This window comes from Euphorbia lathyris, chromosome 9 (assembly GCF_963576675.1).
Source record: "Euphorbia lathyris chromosome 9, ddEupLath1.1, whole genome shotgun sequence".
NCBI classification, from domain to species: domain Eukaryota; kingdom Viridiplantae; phylum Streptophyta; class Magnoliopsida; order Malpighiales; family Euphorbiaceae; genus Euphorbia; species Euphorbia lathyris.
The window spans coordinates 78,218,313-78,236,325 of NC_088918.1; the positions used below are offsets into that span (position 1 = coordinate 78,218,313).

Genomic DNA, 18,013 nt, shown 5'->3' on the forward strand with positions numbered 1-18,013 from the left:
TTAACGTCTAGTCTGATTCTAACAACCTGACAACACTGACACACACACGTGTGTGTATACTGTATGTATGTATGTATGTGTGTGTATATATATATATAGAATCAAGAACTCAGTTTTCTGGTAAAATAAATGTACTTTGGTGCTTCACAGTATACAGAGGCCGCATCATAGATTAATCATGCAAAAAAGGAGACTATAAGATAAGATATGCTCCAAAAAAATATAGCTGTTAAATACAAGTACAAATTCCAAAGTATATGTTTAAGTAGAAATTCAGACATCATATCAGGTCACAATACCACACATACTTCAGCAGTGGACTCACAGGTGCTCAAAATCTCAAATGCCTTTAACTTAACACTTCAAACAAAACTGTTTTAGCAGCACCCCTGAGAATACAGCTGCCGCCTCTGACTAAAACTTCAAAGAGACCACCAGCCAGCGAGCAGCGTGATATCGCCTAGTCTGGAAGTATCTGTTCGCCATCTGCATCTGCTTCTGTTTCGACTGTTGGCTTCGAAGGACCTGCTCCTGGAGCCTGTTTCTTCTTGATCCCGCTAACAATGTCATCGATCCTAAGAAGCATGGAAGCTGCTTCTATGGCTGTCTTGAACGTTTGGGCTTTCACGTTGTATGCGTCCCATATCTGAATGATATCACCACACAGTAATTGAAAGGCGGCTTTGTTTTGAAAATTGTTGGACAGAAAATCAGACAAACTAGAGCTTTTGACAAAACATTCTTCCTATCTTAGGTGGAGGCAACAGATACAGAAAACGGTATGTTTAAGTTTTTATATATAGACATTAAAAATTACATACAAATTACCTAAACTGAAACTGAGACAGACACGGAACGCTTGCAAAGAAGAGTTTCCATAGAACATAGAAATTACAAAGACATAACGTTCATTTTGACCCCTAACCTAAAACTTCAAAGTCAATTAGGACCTTAAACTATCAAAATCATCAATTAAGTCCCTAAACTAAGTAAAAATCATCAATTGAGTCCTTATCCTATTCTAAAATCAGAAACTGTCACTATTTGACATAGACTGTAATGATATTTGCGTTGGCTCAAAATAGATTTGGAGAAAAGACTTTGAAACTTCAACCGAATAATTTTCGATGAGGACTCAATTGATGATTTTTACTTAGGATGTGGACTCAATTGATGATTTTTACTTAGTTCAGGGACCTGATTGGAGATTTTGATAGTTTAAGGTCTTAATTGACTTTGAAGCTTTAGTTTGAGGATCCAAATGGATATTATGCCAAATTACAAATCACATAGAAAGGGAAAAAATATATTTTCATTTTGAAAGGTTGTACAAAATGATCTAGAAAATATTGAAGACTTATTCCACTTCTGAAAATATACTGCATCCTAGGAAATGAGTTTCCAAATTTTAAGAGATGATTTTCTAATTTTTTTTAAAGGCATAAAGGTCATTTGGCCCCCTAAACTATAAAGTAAAAATCAATTAACCCCCTATTCTTCTCAAATCAGCAATGGAGTCCCTAGTCTTTTCAAAAATCATCAATCAAACCCAAACTAAAGGAAGGGAAGTAAGAAGATTGAACGTTGTAGGAGAGTAATGGGAGAATGAATAGCAAGGTCGAACTATTTACGTCGGGGTGACGAAGATTGCTTCAAGCGGTTTGAGATGAAAGTTTCTATTCTAGTTGTTTTGTGAATCATATCAAATTGTTAGGCTTAGAGATTTCTTCTGGTTTTGTTCTCATTTTCCCTGTGTTCTGGATTATCAGTTTCCTATCTTCTGGTTTTCCTTCCTTGCCACAGGCCTGAGCTCATAAACTAGTAAAAGTTGTTTTTTTTTTGTTTCATGGCACCAACCTATTAGTTTCACAATATTTTTATGTCTTAATTGGCTAATGATTTTTGCTTCATATGCATAGTCATTTATTCATCTCACTGCAACATACGTTCAATTCTTTCAAGTCAACTAGTTCATCATCTATGGATTTATCAAGAAACAAAAATGAATTCAATTATGAGATATGTTTGAAGAAATTTCCTACAGTCAGACTTTAAGATGCCATTAGAAACTATCAGCAAAGATCAATCCCTTCCTCTGTCAGTTTTCCTTTGTTAGTTTGGGGTTGATTGCTGATTTTTTAATAGATTAGGGACCATTTTGCTGATTTTAAGAGAATGGGGAGCTAATTGATTTTGGCTTTATAGTTTGGGGGCTGAAATGGGCTTTATGCCTTTTTTAAATCATGGAAACGTGACCTGAAACATTTCATACAAGTTTCCTGACCCGAGAGGTTCAGTTTCCGAAAAGTGAAACGCTTTAAAATAAAGTTTCCCGTGCAACATAGGTTTATACAGGTAAATCTTAAATAGAAAAACAAAACCTTCTAACATGGCAGCAGAGAAATTAAACAATGTTGGAGTACCTTTCTCTCTTTCATATCACAGATTTCACCAGTATTCCCATCTATGCCAGTCCATGCGTTATCACCGTTTGCATGCTGTGGCAACAGTTGAAAACCAATGAACACGGGATAGATTGATAATCATATAAATTCATACATTCTTGTCAAAAGTTGAAAAAGCAACAAGCTAAATGATCTTACTTTTCCTTGGAGGGCAGTCATTGTCCGGATCACATTAACACCACAATTCTGAGCCAAAGTTCTTGGTATAGCCTCAAAAGCTATAGCAGCAGCTTCATAAGGCCACTGTTTTATGAAACAGAAAATCATAATTCTGATATAATGATTTGAAAATCAACAAACTTCAATTATTTACAATGCTTTTGTAATGATCAATGAGTTAGCAAAGCTAAATATTTACTACTGCAGAGAGACCGCTAATGCTTGAGAGAAACATTCACCTTTTCTATTCCTTCAATGGAGGAACTCTTTTGCTTCAGAGTAGCTGAGACAGTTAACTCTGTTGCACCACCACCAGGAACGAGTTTTGGATTTTTTAGTATGTTTCTAGCCACAGACATGGCATCCTGTGTTGCAAAGAAAAAAGGGGGGAAAAAAGAGGGTTAGTCCTATGGCCCATGTATAAACATGAAACAGATTTGAACAGTATATATTGCATACCTGCAGATTTCTTTCGACTTCATTCAAGAGATCCTTACTGGCACCTCTCAAAAGAACTGTACAAGCTTTTGGCTCTTTGCAATCGACAATAAAGGCGAAGAACTCGTCCCCAATTTTCTTAACCTCAAATAACCCAGCTCCAGTTCCAACATCAGACTCTTGCAATTCATCTGGTCTGTTCACAATAACAGCTCCACATGCCTTGGCAATCCTATTATTGTCTGTCTTCCTCAGCCTCCTGATTGCACTGACACCAGCCTTGCTCAGATAATGGCATGCCAAATCACTAAGTCCCTTCTCCGTAATAACAAGATCTGGTTTAAATTTCAGTATCTGCATGCACATGTTTTGGATATATTCCTCTTCCATTTTCAATAGTACTGCCCAGTCTTCTTCCTTGACCAATTCGGCATTTGTTTGGTTCTCACCTTTCTTGTATTCAAGGGGTGAATCAAGAAGAATAATACGTGGGTTCACAATCTTCCTCCTCATTTTTCCAGGGGCAACCACATCCTTGTTAAACATGACTCCTTTAAGAACTTTAGAATCATCCAACTGGCCACCAGGTATCTTCTCAACCTTAATGTACTTTTTGATATCCACCTCTCGCAATCCTTGGCCAAGATCAACACCTACTGTGGAAGTGGCATCAATTGCTAGATCCTGATAATTTAATCCAACACGAAGCATACAATATTACCAATCACAGGCAGATGAAGGACTAAATTGATGCTTGAAAAAGATGAATTTCCAGCACTCCCTTGTTTCAGAAGGCTTAACGTGTAAAGCCAAGATATCAAAATGATGAAAAATAAGAAGGCAAACATACAAATGTATGGGGCTGCGCTCTCTAGGTTACTGGGAAATATCGCAGTTCAATTTCTGCGCATCTACATGTGGTAATACATGTATGTATCCCCTCATCTCAAAAGTGTTTAACAAAGGATGGACGATTTATGAAGTTGTAGCAGTTACGTGTTGGATGATAATCATTTTTTTTGGTCCAACGGAAGTGCTGCATTTTGAAACAAATAACCATAGTTCTTTAAGCATGATAGCTTTTAAAAGACTATAATTTCTTGTTTTATAAATGTTTGTTCACTTAGGATTGCACTCCTTATAGAAAGCTATAAAACGAAAGAAATGCTTACAGCAATCAGGTCCCCAAATTGGCTTGTGAACTTTGTGCCAATGCAACTCTTAACCAGACCCAACATTGTTGCCCCTGCCATCCATAAATATATGTCACCAACATAATCAAAAAGCCAAAGATCTCCAAATGTTGTGAACATTTGTGCCAATGAAATACAAGTTCCTTGTCCATCAGACATACGAACTAATTTGAAACAATGAAGCATTTAAATGAGTTTAAAACTTGGCCTTTAGCACCAATGGAAAAACAGATATGACCCAATGCTAAAAAGTGCCTTTTTTCAATTTTAAAGAGCGATGGTGAACAAATACACTTAGATCAATGAAAATGAATTCAGATATGAAAAATACCAATAGAGAAATCAGCAAAAGAATAAAAGCAGAGCATGATTATCAAAGGCGCGCCTCAAGCTCATAAGGCACCAAGTCCCAGCATGTTTCCCTAGATGCCAAAAGGCGGGCTCTGTCCAAGAGGCACGTGGCTAAGTGCGCCCATCCTGAAGGCATGAATTTAGAAGCTAGACTGTTTTTTAGGAATCCAAGTTAAAAAAATAGGATTTTATCTCAGCCCTTTCCTATCCATCTGATCAACGACTGAGATTAAATTAGAATAGAAAAGGAAAGAATATTTGGACAGCAGAAATATTGCGAAGAACAACACAAACAATGCTCTATTTTGAAGAGTTCAGAAATATCATGAACGGAGACTTTAGTCTTGATGAGAAGTAGTTAATTAACTTAGGATTTGGTTGGATTTTAGTATTTAGAATTTTTATTATGAATTATGATTATGAGTTAATGATAGTTATTTTGGAATTTATTTCAATACATTATATGATTAAGATTATGGATAATAGGATATACTTCAGTATTTGACTATTTGTTGCATTTTAGAAATGCTACTAGTAAGGTCGTTATTTATGATTTTAGAAATGCTAATTGTTGTTATTTATGATTTTATATATTATTTTCTTTACTGCACCTTGGGTCGCTCAGGAGCATGCCAGAGCCTTGCGCAGCTAGGCCCACAGACCCCCTTGCGCCTTTAATAACTATGCTCTATGCAACAGTGGAAATTAAGCATTTCAGTAACAACTTACTATCATTGACATCAATGGACATAGCAATTTTGTCAAGTACTGCAAGAGCATCCTCCAAAGCCTTGCTGTAGGCTGCAACTCAAATTGAAGAATTTCTTCATCAATATCAAAGCTATAATCCATATATAAAGACAAAAGAATTCAGAGAGCTGAAACATTACCTCGGCAAATAACAGTGGGATGGTAACTCTTGTCAATGAAGGCTTCTGCAACATGGAGCATTTCTCCAGCTGCAAATGCAATTGAGCAAATGATATTTACAGAATTGAAAGTTTTTAGCAGCTACACTACACATAAAATAGAAGTATAACTTCATTTCTCAGGTCACACCCTCACAGGAAACTACACTGCATAGACTGAGTGTAAAACCAACCACGATGCTATAACTTGTGAAACTACAATTGGTTGATAAACTACTAGTCAACACAATAATTCATCGACACGAAGCAAACAAAACTCAAACTATACCAAGAATGATCACAGATGTTGTTCCATCTCCCACTTCTTCATCTTGCGTTCGGCTAAGTTCAATCATCGACTGTTGCAAGAAAACATGTTAAGAATCTATAGAAACCAGGAAAAAAAAATCAAAAATTTAAGTGCAACATGAACGAAAAGAATTAAGCCAAAAGCTTTTTAATCTGATAGTAGTCCAAGAGAACCAAAGGGTTAATTAAAAAAAGTTGACTTTTTACTTATCTAGTATCGCAATATAGCCAAAATTTATTTTGAATCCGAATATCACATTTTCAACAAACAATAAAACTATGTTGCAAGGAAATGGAAACCAGGAAACATTAAAAGGGCGGCCCGGTCGCATTACGCGTCCCCGCTGAGCGAGGGTCCGGGGAGGGGTCCCACCACAAGGGTGTATTGGGGGCAAGCCTTCCCTTGCCAATTTAATTGGCAAGAGGCCGCTCCTAAGACTCGATAGCTAGGAAACAGTGATGGAAATGGAAAAGAAACTGAAATGGCAACTGAAAAGCGGGAACGCTAATGAAAAAGAGTTCAAGTGCAACACAGGGATTAGGTATGGGTGATTAGCCCAAACAAACATAAAAATATGAACTTCAGGATCCTGTTAATGGAAGATTATCCAATTCCTTAAAATGCACAACAACAACAAAGCCTTAGTCCCGAAATGATTCGGGGTCGGCTAACATGAACCATCATATAAAACCGTGAAAATCAAGTCGTGTCAGCGACACAGATTCGCTTTCCTTAAAATGCACAAAAAAAAAAAAAAAAAAAAAAACTATTATCTTATTGGCTTCTTATTCAGCTTAAGATCATTATGGAAATTTAGGGGCAAGAAAATAGACAAGGCGGCATACCTTTGCCGCAGGGTGTGCAACATCTAGTTCACGCAGGATAGCGTTACCATCATTAGTAACAACAATTCCTGCAAGCAATCCACAAAACAAGTATCAGTAGCTTCACATGAAACTGTTCATAAATATCTTCAAACTCGTCAATAAGTTATCAAAAAACTTAATATCTTATTCTTTACATAGTTAATGACCATGTTAAACAATGATAATAGAGTTAACACCTCAATAACTAATCTCATAGGACACACAAACAAAGAAATGCCCTTTTCTTATTTAAAAAAGAAGAGAAATGCAACGCACCATTAGTTATTTATATAAAATAAACATACATCTGGTTGCAGTTTCATTCCTTCTAAAATCCTTGCAATGATTTATTCACAGCTCAACAGTAATTCAGTCCCAATTGACAAGTACATAATTTACTATTTTTATGATGCAGAACAAAATGAACTACAAGGCATAGTTATGTGTCCAAAAATCAATGAAGTTGATAGTATATGCTTTTGTTTATGTGAGAGTGCACACGTGTTTCAAGTTTGGAAAAAAAAACCCACCTCCACTAGCATCGAGTAGCATCTTCAACATGGATCGTGGGCCCAAGGTTGTGCGGATAATATCGGCAACAGCCTGTTAAGTATGAGGCAGAGAATGTAAAATCAGATGATTGAATAACCAAGTTGAAACATACAAATTCCCATAGGTGGAAGTGGAAGACATACGTAGAACTCACAAAACAATAAGTATAAGTGTAATAATTACAGTTTAAAAAAATATCAAGGAGGAATCCCTTTTGAAGCAACAAGAATTTTCCTAGTATAAGTTTCTAGTTCTACCATTCAGATTATTTATTTCCAAAGGCAAAAAAGAATAATTCAGTTTGTAACTAAAAAAAGATGCAGTTACATGCTTAAAATCGTTTACAGAATGAACCAAAGTTCTGAAGCAAGTTGGATCAGGAGTATCTAAAACCAGTATCACTATATTTTGAAGAACTATACACAAGGTAAGTAGTAGTACATCGCATCCAACCAGCAACTTTATAGAAGCAGAGATACACATTTGTTATATCCATACAGTTGAAGATGGTAGGTTCACGTTTTACCTTTGAAGCCTGAATGTTGGCATGGTGTACTTTGGTTCCAGACTCTCGTTTCAAAGAATCCTCTGCTCATTTTTAACACATACAAAAAACCAAATCATTAGACCAAATATCAGCAGCAGAAAGAGAACAGAAATCTACACAAAATAAATAGAGCTAAAATCTTTAGAAAACGAAAAAGCTTCAACAGAATAAACTTCAAATCCAAATTTCCATATGCATCGTTCGGATTTCCACATTGGTTTTATACCATCACTTGCAACTTCAATAAACTTTCTTACAACAAATACTTTGGACATTAAATTTCTTTAGCACAAATAATTCAAAAAAAACGAGCACTGCAAATGTAAGCCAGAAAAGGTAAGGAAACTGAAGTTAGGGTTTAATAAGAGAGAAGATTACTGAGAACAAGAACTGGAGCGTGCATTTTTCACTTGAGTTCGTTTTGTACTTAAGTGCTCGATGAAGGTCGACGGATGGTGAGATCGACCGACGGCGGTGGCGGAGGGAAGTTAAAAGTAGTTGGATTCGCCGCTGGAACAATGGCTGCGGAGCAAACCGGATCTCGGCGAAGGGTTTAAGGTTTTGTGGGAAGAGGGAAACACGAAAGGCCCCAATAAATGAAGCTTCTCGTGTTTTAAAAACCTTCTGCTTGAAACGGGCTTGTTCAATAGTAACACGATGTCGTTTAATTTCAACAAATATCCAAATTTAGGGCATGACATTCTAATGATAAACTTCGATGTTCATTAATAAGTCAGTTTTGAAAGTTGATATTAAATTTCGATTTAGGTTATAAATTAATTGTTATTGCCAGGGTTATTTTGAATCTTAATTCGTAAGCCTTTATTTTGGAGGAGGTTAATGGAAGTAAATGAGAGTAATGGAAGGTTAAGTATTAAATTAACTTTATTTGGAAGTTATTTTTTTTAGAGCAAATGGAGGTTATAATGGGGTTAAATGTTTGCTTCATCTCTCCAAATTGGAAGTTAATGAAATTTTAAAATTTCTTGTCTCTGCAAAATAAATTTAACTTTTTTTCCCTCAATATTATCCAAATGAAGTTAAACATTTAACCTCATTTACATCCTATAAACTCTCAAACAATGTTAATTTTTAACTTTTTTTTCCATCCCTTCTCATTACTTCCTTTAATTCTCACCTCCCTTAACCTCCAAACTCCCAAACAAAGGCTAAGAACATCTCCAACAGACTCTTAAATTGACTTTTAAGAACATTTCCAACAACCTCTTAAGTTGACTCTTAAGTTAAAATTTGAGGAGAAAGAATGAAAAATGAGCTCCAACAGCCTCTTAGTGGCTCCTCAAATAACTAAAAGTCTTTCTATCCTCTCTATTAATAAAGGGCATCTCTCCACCTCTTAGTGCCTCTTAATTCATTTTTTATTAATAATTTATTATTGATGAGTCTCTTTCCTTACACTTTTGGTAAATATAACAATAAATAATAATCTTAACAATAAAATAATAATTAAGGAGTGAATATAAAGAGTGTTGTTAGAGATGGTATAACTTAGTAACTCTTAAATTACTAAGAGTCAATTATTTATATTATTTTTTAATGAGTCCACTAAGAGTCTCTTCAGCCTCTTAAATTGGCTTTTAAGTTAAAATTTGAGGAGAGAGAACGAAAAATCACCTCCAACAGCCTCTTAGTGGCTCCTCAAATCACTAAGAGTCTCTACATCCTCTCAATTAATAGAGAGTGTCTCTCTACCTCTTAGTGCCTCTTAACTTCTTTTTTATTACTAATAATTTAGTCTCTCTCCTCACACTATTAGTAAATATAACAATAATAATAACCTTAATAACAAAATAATAAATGAGGGGTGAATATAAAGAGTATTGTTGGAGATGGTATATTTTAGTCGCTCTTAAATCATTAGGATGCTGTAATGACCTTCGTAATGGAATGGTCATTACATTGAAGGCTCATTACCGTGTTTGGTTGCATATTACAATTTCATTGTAATGGAATGAGAAAACATTGAGTTAAATTTTGTTGAAGAAACCTTGTAATCCCTATTACATAGAAAAATGACTTGAATTCTCATTACATTGTCATCATTTCTCAAATCTCACCTCTCATTCTTGTCAAAACCGCAAAAAGTAGAAAACATGAAAATTGAAAACGAGAAAAATGAAAAAAAAAACGAAAAAAACGAAAAAATGCGAAAAATGAAAAACCGGAGAAAAGAGAAAATAGAAAAACGGTGAAAAATGTTGAAAATGAAAATTAAAAGAAACGAAAAAAATGTAGAAAAAGTGAAAAACTATATACTAATTTATTGACTTCGGTTAATCTAATTTTGTATTTGATTTCGATTCGATTTTAGACATTTTTCGTTGATTTTAATTATGTAAATAAAATTTTATGATTGCATTTAATTAGGAAAATATAAGTATCGTAATGGTTATTACATTATATTATAATTGTCAACCAAACATGGTAATAGAATCACTATTCAATTTCATTACAACTTTGATTACATTACGACCTTGTACATTACATTGCATTACGGCATACCTAACGGACCATAAGAATCAATTATTTTCAGAGAGTACTAATAGTCTCTTGGAGATGCTATAAGTAAATACTCTTAAAAAAAATAATCAAGTAAGTATTCTTAAATAAATAATGAAGTAATTGTTTTTTTTCTAGAAAAGTTTAAAACTTTCGGATTTATATATTTAAAAGCGATAAAATATAAAAAAAATTCTTTAGTATTTGTTGTAAATATTTTGAATATTTGATTACCTACTTTTTACTTTATATTTATCTTTTCACTTTAAAATGCATAATTTTAGGTGTTTAGTTAGACAGTTCCTAGCGCAAAAGCAGCGAATCTCTGATTTTTAGAAAAACAGTATTTTCAAAAGGCAAACAATAAAAAGAAGAAATGAACTGCAAATAGTCAAACGGATCCAGAGAATCTAAAAACGGCAGACTACTCCAATTTTAAATACCATTAAAAAAAATTCATATATTTTTCACTAATTGTTATATCTTTTGTTTCAATGTAATGATTTTATACTTTGAGGATTTCATAATAAATTTTGAGATAAAATATTTTTAAACTTGATAAAATTTTGTAATTCATTGAATGGATTATGTATTTTACAGCATAAGAAATTGTTGAAAACTTTTCACTTGAGTTTTAGTTTCTCACTTCTTTTTTTTACTTATTTTATTTTTATTAACTCCCTCTAAAACTATTTTTAACTCTCAATAATTTCTTGAAGAAATGCTCTCATAATCATCGATTTTTTAATTCAAATACCACTTTGCAGATTTTATCATTCTATTTTTCAATATTTATTTTTAATTTATATATTTTATTAATTTGTTTTATAGTTTTTTTTTGAAACATTTGTTTTAGTGGGTTACTAAACCCATTCCCATTTTCATACTTCCAACCCCGGAAAAAGACGTAACCACCCTTTAACCAAAAACCAAAAATTTGAATCCCTCACAAACTCTCTCAAAGTCTCCCAAATACATTTTCATCCGATTCAAAGACAATACGTTTGATGGAAGACAATCTGTTATCACCGAGAGGAGACGGGAGTGATGTTGTGTCTGAATTCGATGTATTTTTTCGATTCAACATCCTTGCATTTCTGAAATTTCAATTTAAAAAAGATTTCTGGTTCGGCACTCGGGCGTGTGAGCATCACGCCTCACCACATGGTGAGGCGTATGAACATCACGCCCACCACATGGTGAGGCGTGATAGCCCCACGCCCCACCATGTGGTGAGGCGTGATGTTCATACGCCCCACCATGTGGTGAGGCGTGATGCTCACACGCCCGAGTGTAGTTGTAGCTGTTTTTCGGTTTTAGACACTGAAACGCGGTAGAAATATCACGTTTTGGAATGTAATGTTCGTTATTTATCATGTATAGGAGGTTTCATGGGAACAATTTGACGGAAACGGCATAGATTACAGCTCGCAGTTTTTTCCCAAAAAAAAACATTCCACACATATCATGAAGCTGTTAACTGGGCAAAACAGACGGCAATTGGGATCGGGTTCGAGTTAACCACAGTGTCGCACAAGACGGGGGCGCAAGTCAAAGTGGATATTGGTTAAATGTGCTCGTGGTGTTAAGAATTATAAAAGGCAAAAGGAGATGGATGTGGATGTTATACTTAGGAAGAATACAAAAACAAAGTACTGTGGTTGCAAATTACAGATAGAGGTTATGGAAATCGCTGAATTGGGCGGTTGGGTGGTGAATGGGATTCCTGGGGACAGAGGACAGCACTGTCATCAGTTGGCTGTATATCGTCAGGGCTACAGACAGATGAGCGGACTAAGCCCGACTTCCAAAAAACTTGTTCGTGAAATGAGTTCAGCTCAAGCTAAGCCTTGTGCTATTTTTGCTGCAATCAAAGAAAAACATCCGGAGGATTGCCCGACACAGAGACATATCTATAATTATAGGGAGAAAATCAGGACTGAGAGCTTTGAGGGTCGGGATGTAATCGGTCAGTTTTATCGGCTTGCTATAGATAAAGACTACATACATTGGACGCAAGCGGTGCCGGGCAGCAATGTCGTGACTCACTTATTTATGGCACATCCAACATCGATCACACTGTTCTGATCTTATTACTTGTTTGTTGGTATGGATTCAACATATAAAACAAACAAGTATAAGATGTCATTCTTTGAAATCATTGGAATGACGCCTTCAAACAAAAACTTCTTGATCGCCTATGCAATCATGAAGGATGAAACTGAGGGTAGTTATATGTGGGTGTTACAAAAATTGAAGCTTTTGCTCCAACCTGATGTGCATCCGACAGCCATTGCTACAGACCGGGAGTTAGGACTGATGCGGCCGGTTCATGAGGTATTTCCACATTCTCATCATTTATTATGCACATGACATATTAATAAAGATGTGGAGGATAGAGTAGGCAAGTTTAGTGAAATGAAGAAGTTTGGTGAAATTTTTAAGAATTCCAAATGGAAACGTATTATTGAAGCCCCGACAGTAGCCGAATATGAGGCGGCAGTGGTAGCCATGAAGAATACTACTGGCAACTGGCCTAGTGTGATTCAGTACGTGGAGACCACGTGGCTAGTGCATAAAGAGAAGTTTTATCGGGCATGGACGAACAAGGTGTTGCACTTAGGAAACACCACAACCTGACGAGTGGAGAGTTCACATGCACAGTTGAAACAGTGGTTGAATTCATCTACTGGTGCACTCGATATAGTGTGGGCGAAGGTGCACAAAGACATTGAGGCTCAGATCGAGGCGATCAATTAAGACATTTATTCTGTTAGTTGCTTTAATCTTTTAAAATTTAATACATTAGTTTTGTAATCCTTCACTGTATATAATCAGATACTCACTCGAGGACTCGAGAAGACGATCTATGGTGAATCACTGTGGAGCACCTTTCAAGTTGCTCAACTTACACGTTTCACATTACTGCCTAGCTGTACTAAATGATGAGCTCAAGCGTATGGAGGGATTGAGTATGGATGTGGTAAGTGAATGCGGATGCGTGTTGCCCATGACTCATGGCATTCCATGTGCATGTGAGCTTAAAACATATATTGTCACCGATGAATCGGTCCGTGTTGACCGCATCCATCCTTTTTGGAGATTTCTTGCGTTTGAAGGGTTGAGTGACATACTAGTTACTGCTCTAAAATATGCTGATGGGTCTGAGGATCACCGATTTTTTCAATCTCTTGTGGAACAGGTTGAAAAATTAGATCCTTCAATGGTGCGTAGCATATCGATGATGATTCATGATCAGATAAACCCAGAACAAAGTGGCTTCAAAGAACCTAAGGTCAAAGACACCGTTAGGGGTAGACCAAAGGGAAATTCATCAACAAAATGAAATCTGAGTGCATGGGAGTACAGTCAGGCACCACGAGGTCGGGCACGGTCCTCAGGATCGAGGAGTAGTCGAAGTCGAGGCCGTTCCTCATCCTCATCTGTGCATAACAGCCAAATGTCGGGTATATTTTATTTCATTTATATATATGTTGAAGTTTAAGTAAATATTTTTTTATTGATAAATTTCATATATTAATATTTTCAGCCAGATTTGATGCGGATATCGCCGGTTACCAGCATTTACATCGGGTCCAAAGTCTCATCGTACCATTTATTACTGGATTCCATGATGTCGTAGCAGATGGTAACTGTGGATTTCGTGTTTTAGCCAATGCCATCATCTATAACCAAGAGGAGTGGAAGCTGATGAGAGTGCTCATTGAGAATGAGTTGCGGGCAAACCGTGATCTTTATGCGCCAGTGTACGGGAACAGATTTGATGCTGCCGTCACACGTATTAAATGGGCAGGAGGGGGTTGTGGTGAGTCCCACTGGATGGTGAGTCCGGATGACTTATTTGCTGCTGCATCTGCATTGAACGCAATAATTTTCTTCTTTACTACACAACAATTAGGATGTTGCACTATACTACCGATGCGTTCGGACGATGGAAGACCACCAGAGCGAGAGATTGTGATTTGTCATTTGGGGAGTTACCGTCACTACATACCAGTGCCTCCCATTGCCACCCAATGGCGTTTATTTTGTCATCCGAGTGTTCGTCACTTGGAGAATCTATACGCTGAAAGGAGGGAGGCTTGGACTAGATTATATTAGTTTTATATGTTGTGATTAATAATATTTATTAATTTACTTATATTATTTTTAGGTTTTAAGTACAATTCTGTATTTACGGGTTTAACGGACTATTTACGGGTTTAACGAACTATTTACGGGGTCAAAAAGCTATTTTTTTGCCAATCTGACACGCGGGCGTGTGGCTATCACGCCTCACCGCGTGGTCGGACGTGATATACACACGCCTCACCGCGTGGTCGGACGTGACAGCCACACGCCCGACTTTGCGTTGAGGCGTGGGGCTATCACGCCCAACCACACGGTGAGGCGTGATATTTATACGCCCGACCACGAGGTGAGACGTGATGGCCACACGTCCGCGTGTCGGATTGGCAAAAAAAAAGCTTTTCCCCTCCCTAAAACTCATGAAAGGGCAATTTCATCCTTTCAAGGGGCTAGGGGTGGGGAAATGGGGCTGGGTTCAACACCCTTGTTTTATAGTTACTTGTTATCAATTTTGATAAGAAATATGGGCCACGTAAGCAAGGCCCACCGAACCCTTGGCCATACAATATGGGCCAAGGCTCATCGGTCCACCATATCACAATTACACTTTATAAAGAGACTCCCAAGTTCCCAACATCTAGGGGTGAGTATCGGTTCGGTTACTAACCGAACCGAACTTTTAGTTAACCGAATCGAAGTTTTTGTTATTTTCATAACCGAATCGAATAAGATTGATAACCGAATTTTAGTTAGCCGAAAATTTTCGGTTCGGTTACCTGCCGAATAACTGAAAACTCATAATATTTAATTTTTATACATTTTTGTTTAATTGGTTTTCAAATAATACCCCTGTATAAAAGTTATAATTGAAGAAATTAAAGACTAATGAACCAAAATTTATATATATAAAGATAAAAGTATATTTTGTAGGGGTTGAATTTTATATTTTATAAGTTATTTATATATGTAAAAATAAAAATATATTTTTTATATTTATATAATAAGTTCGGTTCGGTTATCGGTTATAACGATATATTTTTTTAAGTAACCGAACCGATAACCGATTATCAAATTAAGTCAAAATTAAAATCGAACGAAACCAAAATGTTAAAATAACCGAACCAAACTAAAACTTTGATTCGGTTACCGGTTATTTTGCTCACCCCTACCGACACCTAATAGACAGATCTGCCACATTCTCCCTCTACTTGAATACTCTTACTTTTTCTCTCTTTATTAGTTACTGACTCGATCGTCAGAGTATTCCTAAGGACCGCTCCCAGTGCAGGGATGAAAAGGGATTTGGAGATCACCTATTACCCCACATCTCCATTATTTGGTGCAGTGAGCATGGAGAGCAAGCGATCTTCAATCGAACCAGAATCTACCGTTAAAAATTGGCGACCCACAAGCAAGAACTCATGTCAAAAAGATGCTTACCACCCCAGCCGGAACCTCTAACCTTAGAAAGGAGGAACTTCCTCTGAGCCCCGTGGTGGCGTCGCTGAACTCAACTCCTCTACTCGTAGAGATAGAGCTAGAGGAAGAATTGAACAGCACTACCACTCAGCTGGTCAACGTCATACATAGTAATCTGGGAATGCAGAATAGTGATCTGGATCTTCGTCGGGCAGGTCTGGCTTCTTCAGGGATCGGCTCTGCGCGGGGATCGGTCCCTGCGGACACTCCGAAGATCAAGACAGTTAGTGATTCAAGAGAGCTTAGTGATCAAATGTGAATGAGGTAAGAAAATAGTTACCCGATCCCTTCTTCTCCCTTTACTGGCATATTTATAGCGGACTGGCTTGGGCCTGTGGGCCTCCTTTTGTCCTGGCCCGTTCGCTGGTCGGACATTGTTGGGCCTCTTGGGCCTAAGTGATATTCCGAATCAAGTAGTCCCCCCGGCGAGGTCAGTCGAGTATTACATGCGAGGAGACGCGGGTTTAATAGGATTATTCCCTTTTTAACGAGTGGTGGACAGTTAGATGAAAGATGCTCGATTTCATCATAGAGACCTTTCAGATTGATGCATGCGCTTGTGGGTTTTAGTGCGCCATTTATTGCCCCTTCATTAAATGCTCCTGCACGCGCCGTAAAAAACTTAGGAAGCTGTGCGTTGTCGGCGCCTCCATTTTTGGCTGGCTATAAAGTGAAGGGGAAGCCCTCTTTTTCGGCTTATTTCGCCAGAGTTTCTTCCCTTTGCGTGTTTTGGACCGTCTCGTTTTACCTTTGAAGCCGCTGTTTCCTACCGATCGCTTCGTCGGTGCTCTGCCATTTTAGTCGCGCTTGCTGGGCACCGGTCATATTAGTTGATGGAGCTCTACTGAACATTCCTTACGATGTTTGTCGTAACCTTTGCAAGGTCAGTCATACCTCTCATTTCTCCTATCTTTCTCTATTTTGTTTAGTTGTTTTTTCTGGGGAGGGGGAGTATGTCAGAGGGTTCTTCACGGGGAGCCCTAAGAAGATTGCCGCCAATCACACCGGGTGATTTTACGCTACATGATGCCTCGCGAACGCGGGTCGTAAAATGAAAAAGGCGGGCGATCGCGGGAGAGGAGAGTGCTTCTGCTGCGAGAAAGAGGAAGACAATCGTAGAGCACGCGCTGCCTAGTGTCGAGCGGCCGTTAGGAGGAGTTGCTGCCGGAGTTCTTGAGGTAGTGGTTGTAGTACCAGAGGGCTTGATTACCGAAGAGCGTCCCCTAGCCTCGATTTACGAGGAAATATGCCAGAGGGTATAGACGCGTGTCGCGGGGGTCACTAGTGTTGATGGTCGTCGGTTTGAGGGAGTGGAGCGGCCAAAAAGATCGGAATCTTTTTCGGTCGAAGATGCGCACAACATTATTGTTGCCGGGGATTTAGCCGCTATTTCTGCGGTGTATCGATTGGGGAAGCCCTACGAGTTAGTTGCGCTCGGAGAAGACATCTGTGCTCATCATGCGGGCGGCGCGAATGAGCTCATGGTTTATGAGGAGCAGTTTGAATCGGGGATGCGGTTGCCCCTACTTTCCTTTTTCGTGGAGGTTTTAAAGGAGTATGATCTGTGCCCTGGTCAGATCCATCCGAACGGGTGGAGGATGATGGTGGCCTTCTACTCGTTATGTCGATCGGCTGGATATCGGGCAACTGGGTTGGTATTCCGCGAGTTCTTTCGGCCGAATAAGGGGCCCCGATCTCAACATGTTACCTTCTCGCATCAAAAGTTCAAGGTGATTGGCGGGTTGAAGGACAAAGTTCATGAATATAGGCACCGTTACTTTCTGGTGTGAAAACTAGACGGCGACTTCCCTTTTCGAGTAGTGTGGAACGAGGAGCCCATGGATTCCAGTCGTTGGCTGAAGTCTCGAGAAAAGTTGCCTTTTGAGGAGCAGCTCGTGGCATACTTAAAGGGTCTTCCGACAGATAATGATCGTAAGCAAGACGTCGATAAGCTTGTGCGACACTTCCTAGCCACCAGGTACTATATTTGGAACCAATGGCGAATGGCTCAGTTATCCGGATGGACAGCCGCGGACTTTGAGAAGTGGAAACGTGGGTACAATTTCAAAACTGGAGAGTTGGTGGAACTAGAAGCGATTTCCGTGAACATCGCTGTTGTAGGTGAGGGGTCGGGGT

General features: G+C 38.0%; 1 protein-coding gene across 1 annotated transcript; it reads right to left on the minus strand.

Annotated features, from left to right (window-relative positions):
* Window positions 1–208: 208 nt before the first annotated feature.
* On the minus strand, window positions 209–8,383 carry LOC136205784 (T-complex protein 1 subunit gamma). The gene is made up of 13 exons (XM_065996570.1): window positions 8,168–8,383; window positions 7,769–7,830; window positions 7,221–7,293; window positions 6,670–6,737; window positions 5,804–5,873; window positions 5,497–5,565; window positions 5,336–5,407; window positions 4,235–4,308; window positions 3,084–3,746; window positions 2,864–2,989; window positions 2,604–2,708; window positions 2,424–2,498; window positions 209–646 (listed from the first exon to the last, which is right to left on the minus strand). Exons 1-13 carry the CDS (start codon window positions 8,190–8,192, stop codon window positions 461–463), a joined length of 1,668 nt encoding a protein of 555 aa, XP_065852642.1. The 5' UTR covers window positions 8,193–8,383; the 3' UTR covers window positions 209–460.
* Between the last annotated feature and the right edge of the window lie 9,630 nt (window positions 8,384–18,013).

Coding starts and splice junctions, on each gene's coding strand:
- LOC136205784 (XM_065996570.1), bottom strand. CDS start 8,192: ATGCACGCTCCAGTTCTTGTTCTCA. Junction 7,831..8,167: donor CGCTCCAGTTCTTGTTCTCA/GTAATCTTCTCT, acceptor AAAAATGAGCAG/AGGATTCTTTGAAACGAGAG. Junction 5,408..5,496: donor TCCCACTGTTATTTGCCGAG/GTAATGTTTCAG, acceptor TTTGAGTTGCAG/CCTACAGCAAGGCTTTGGAG.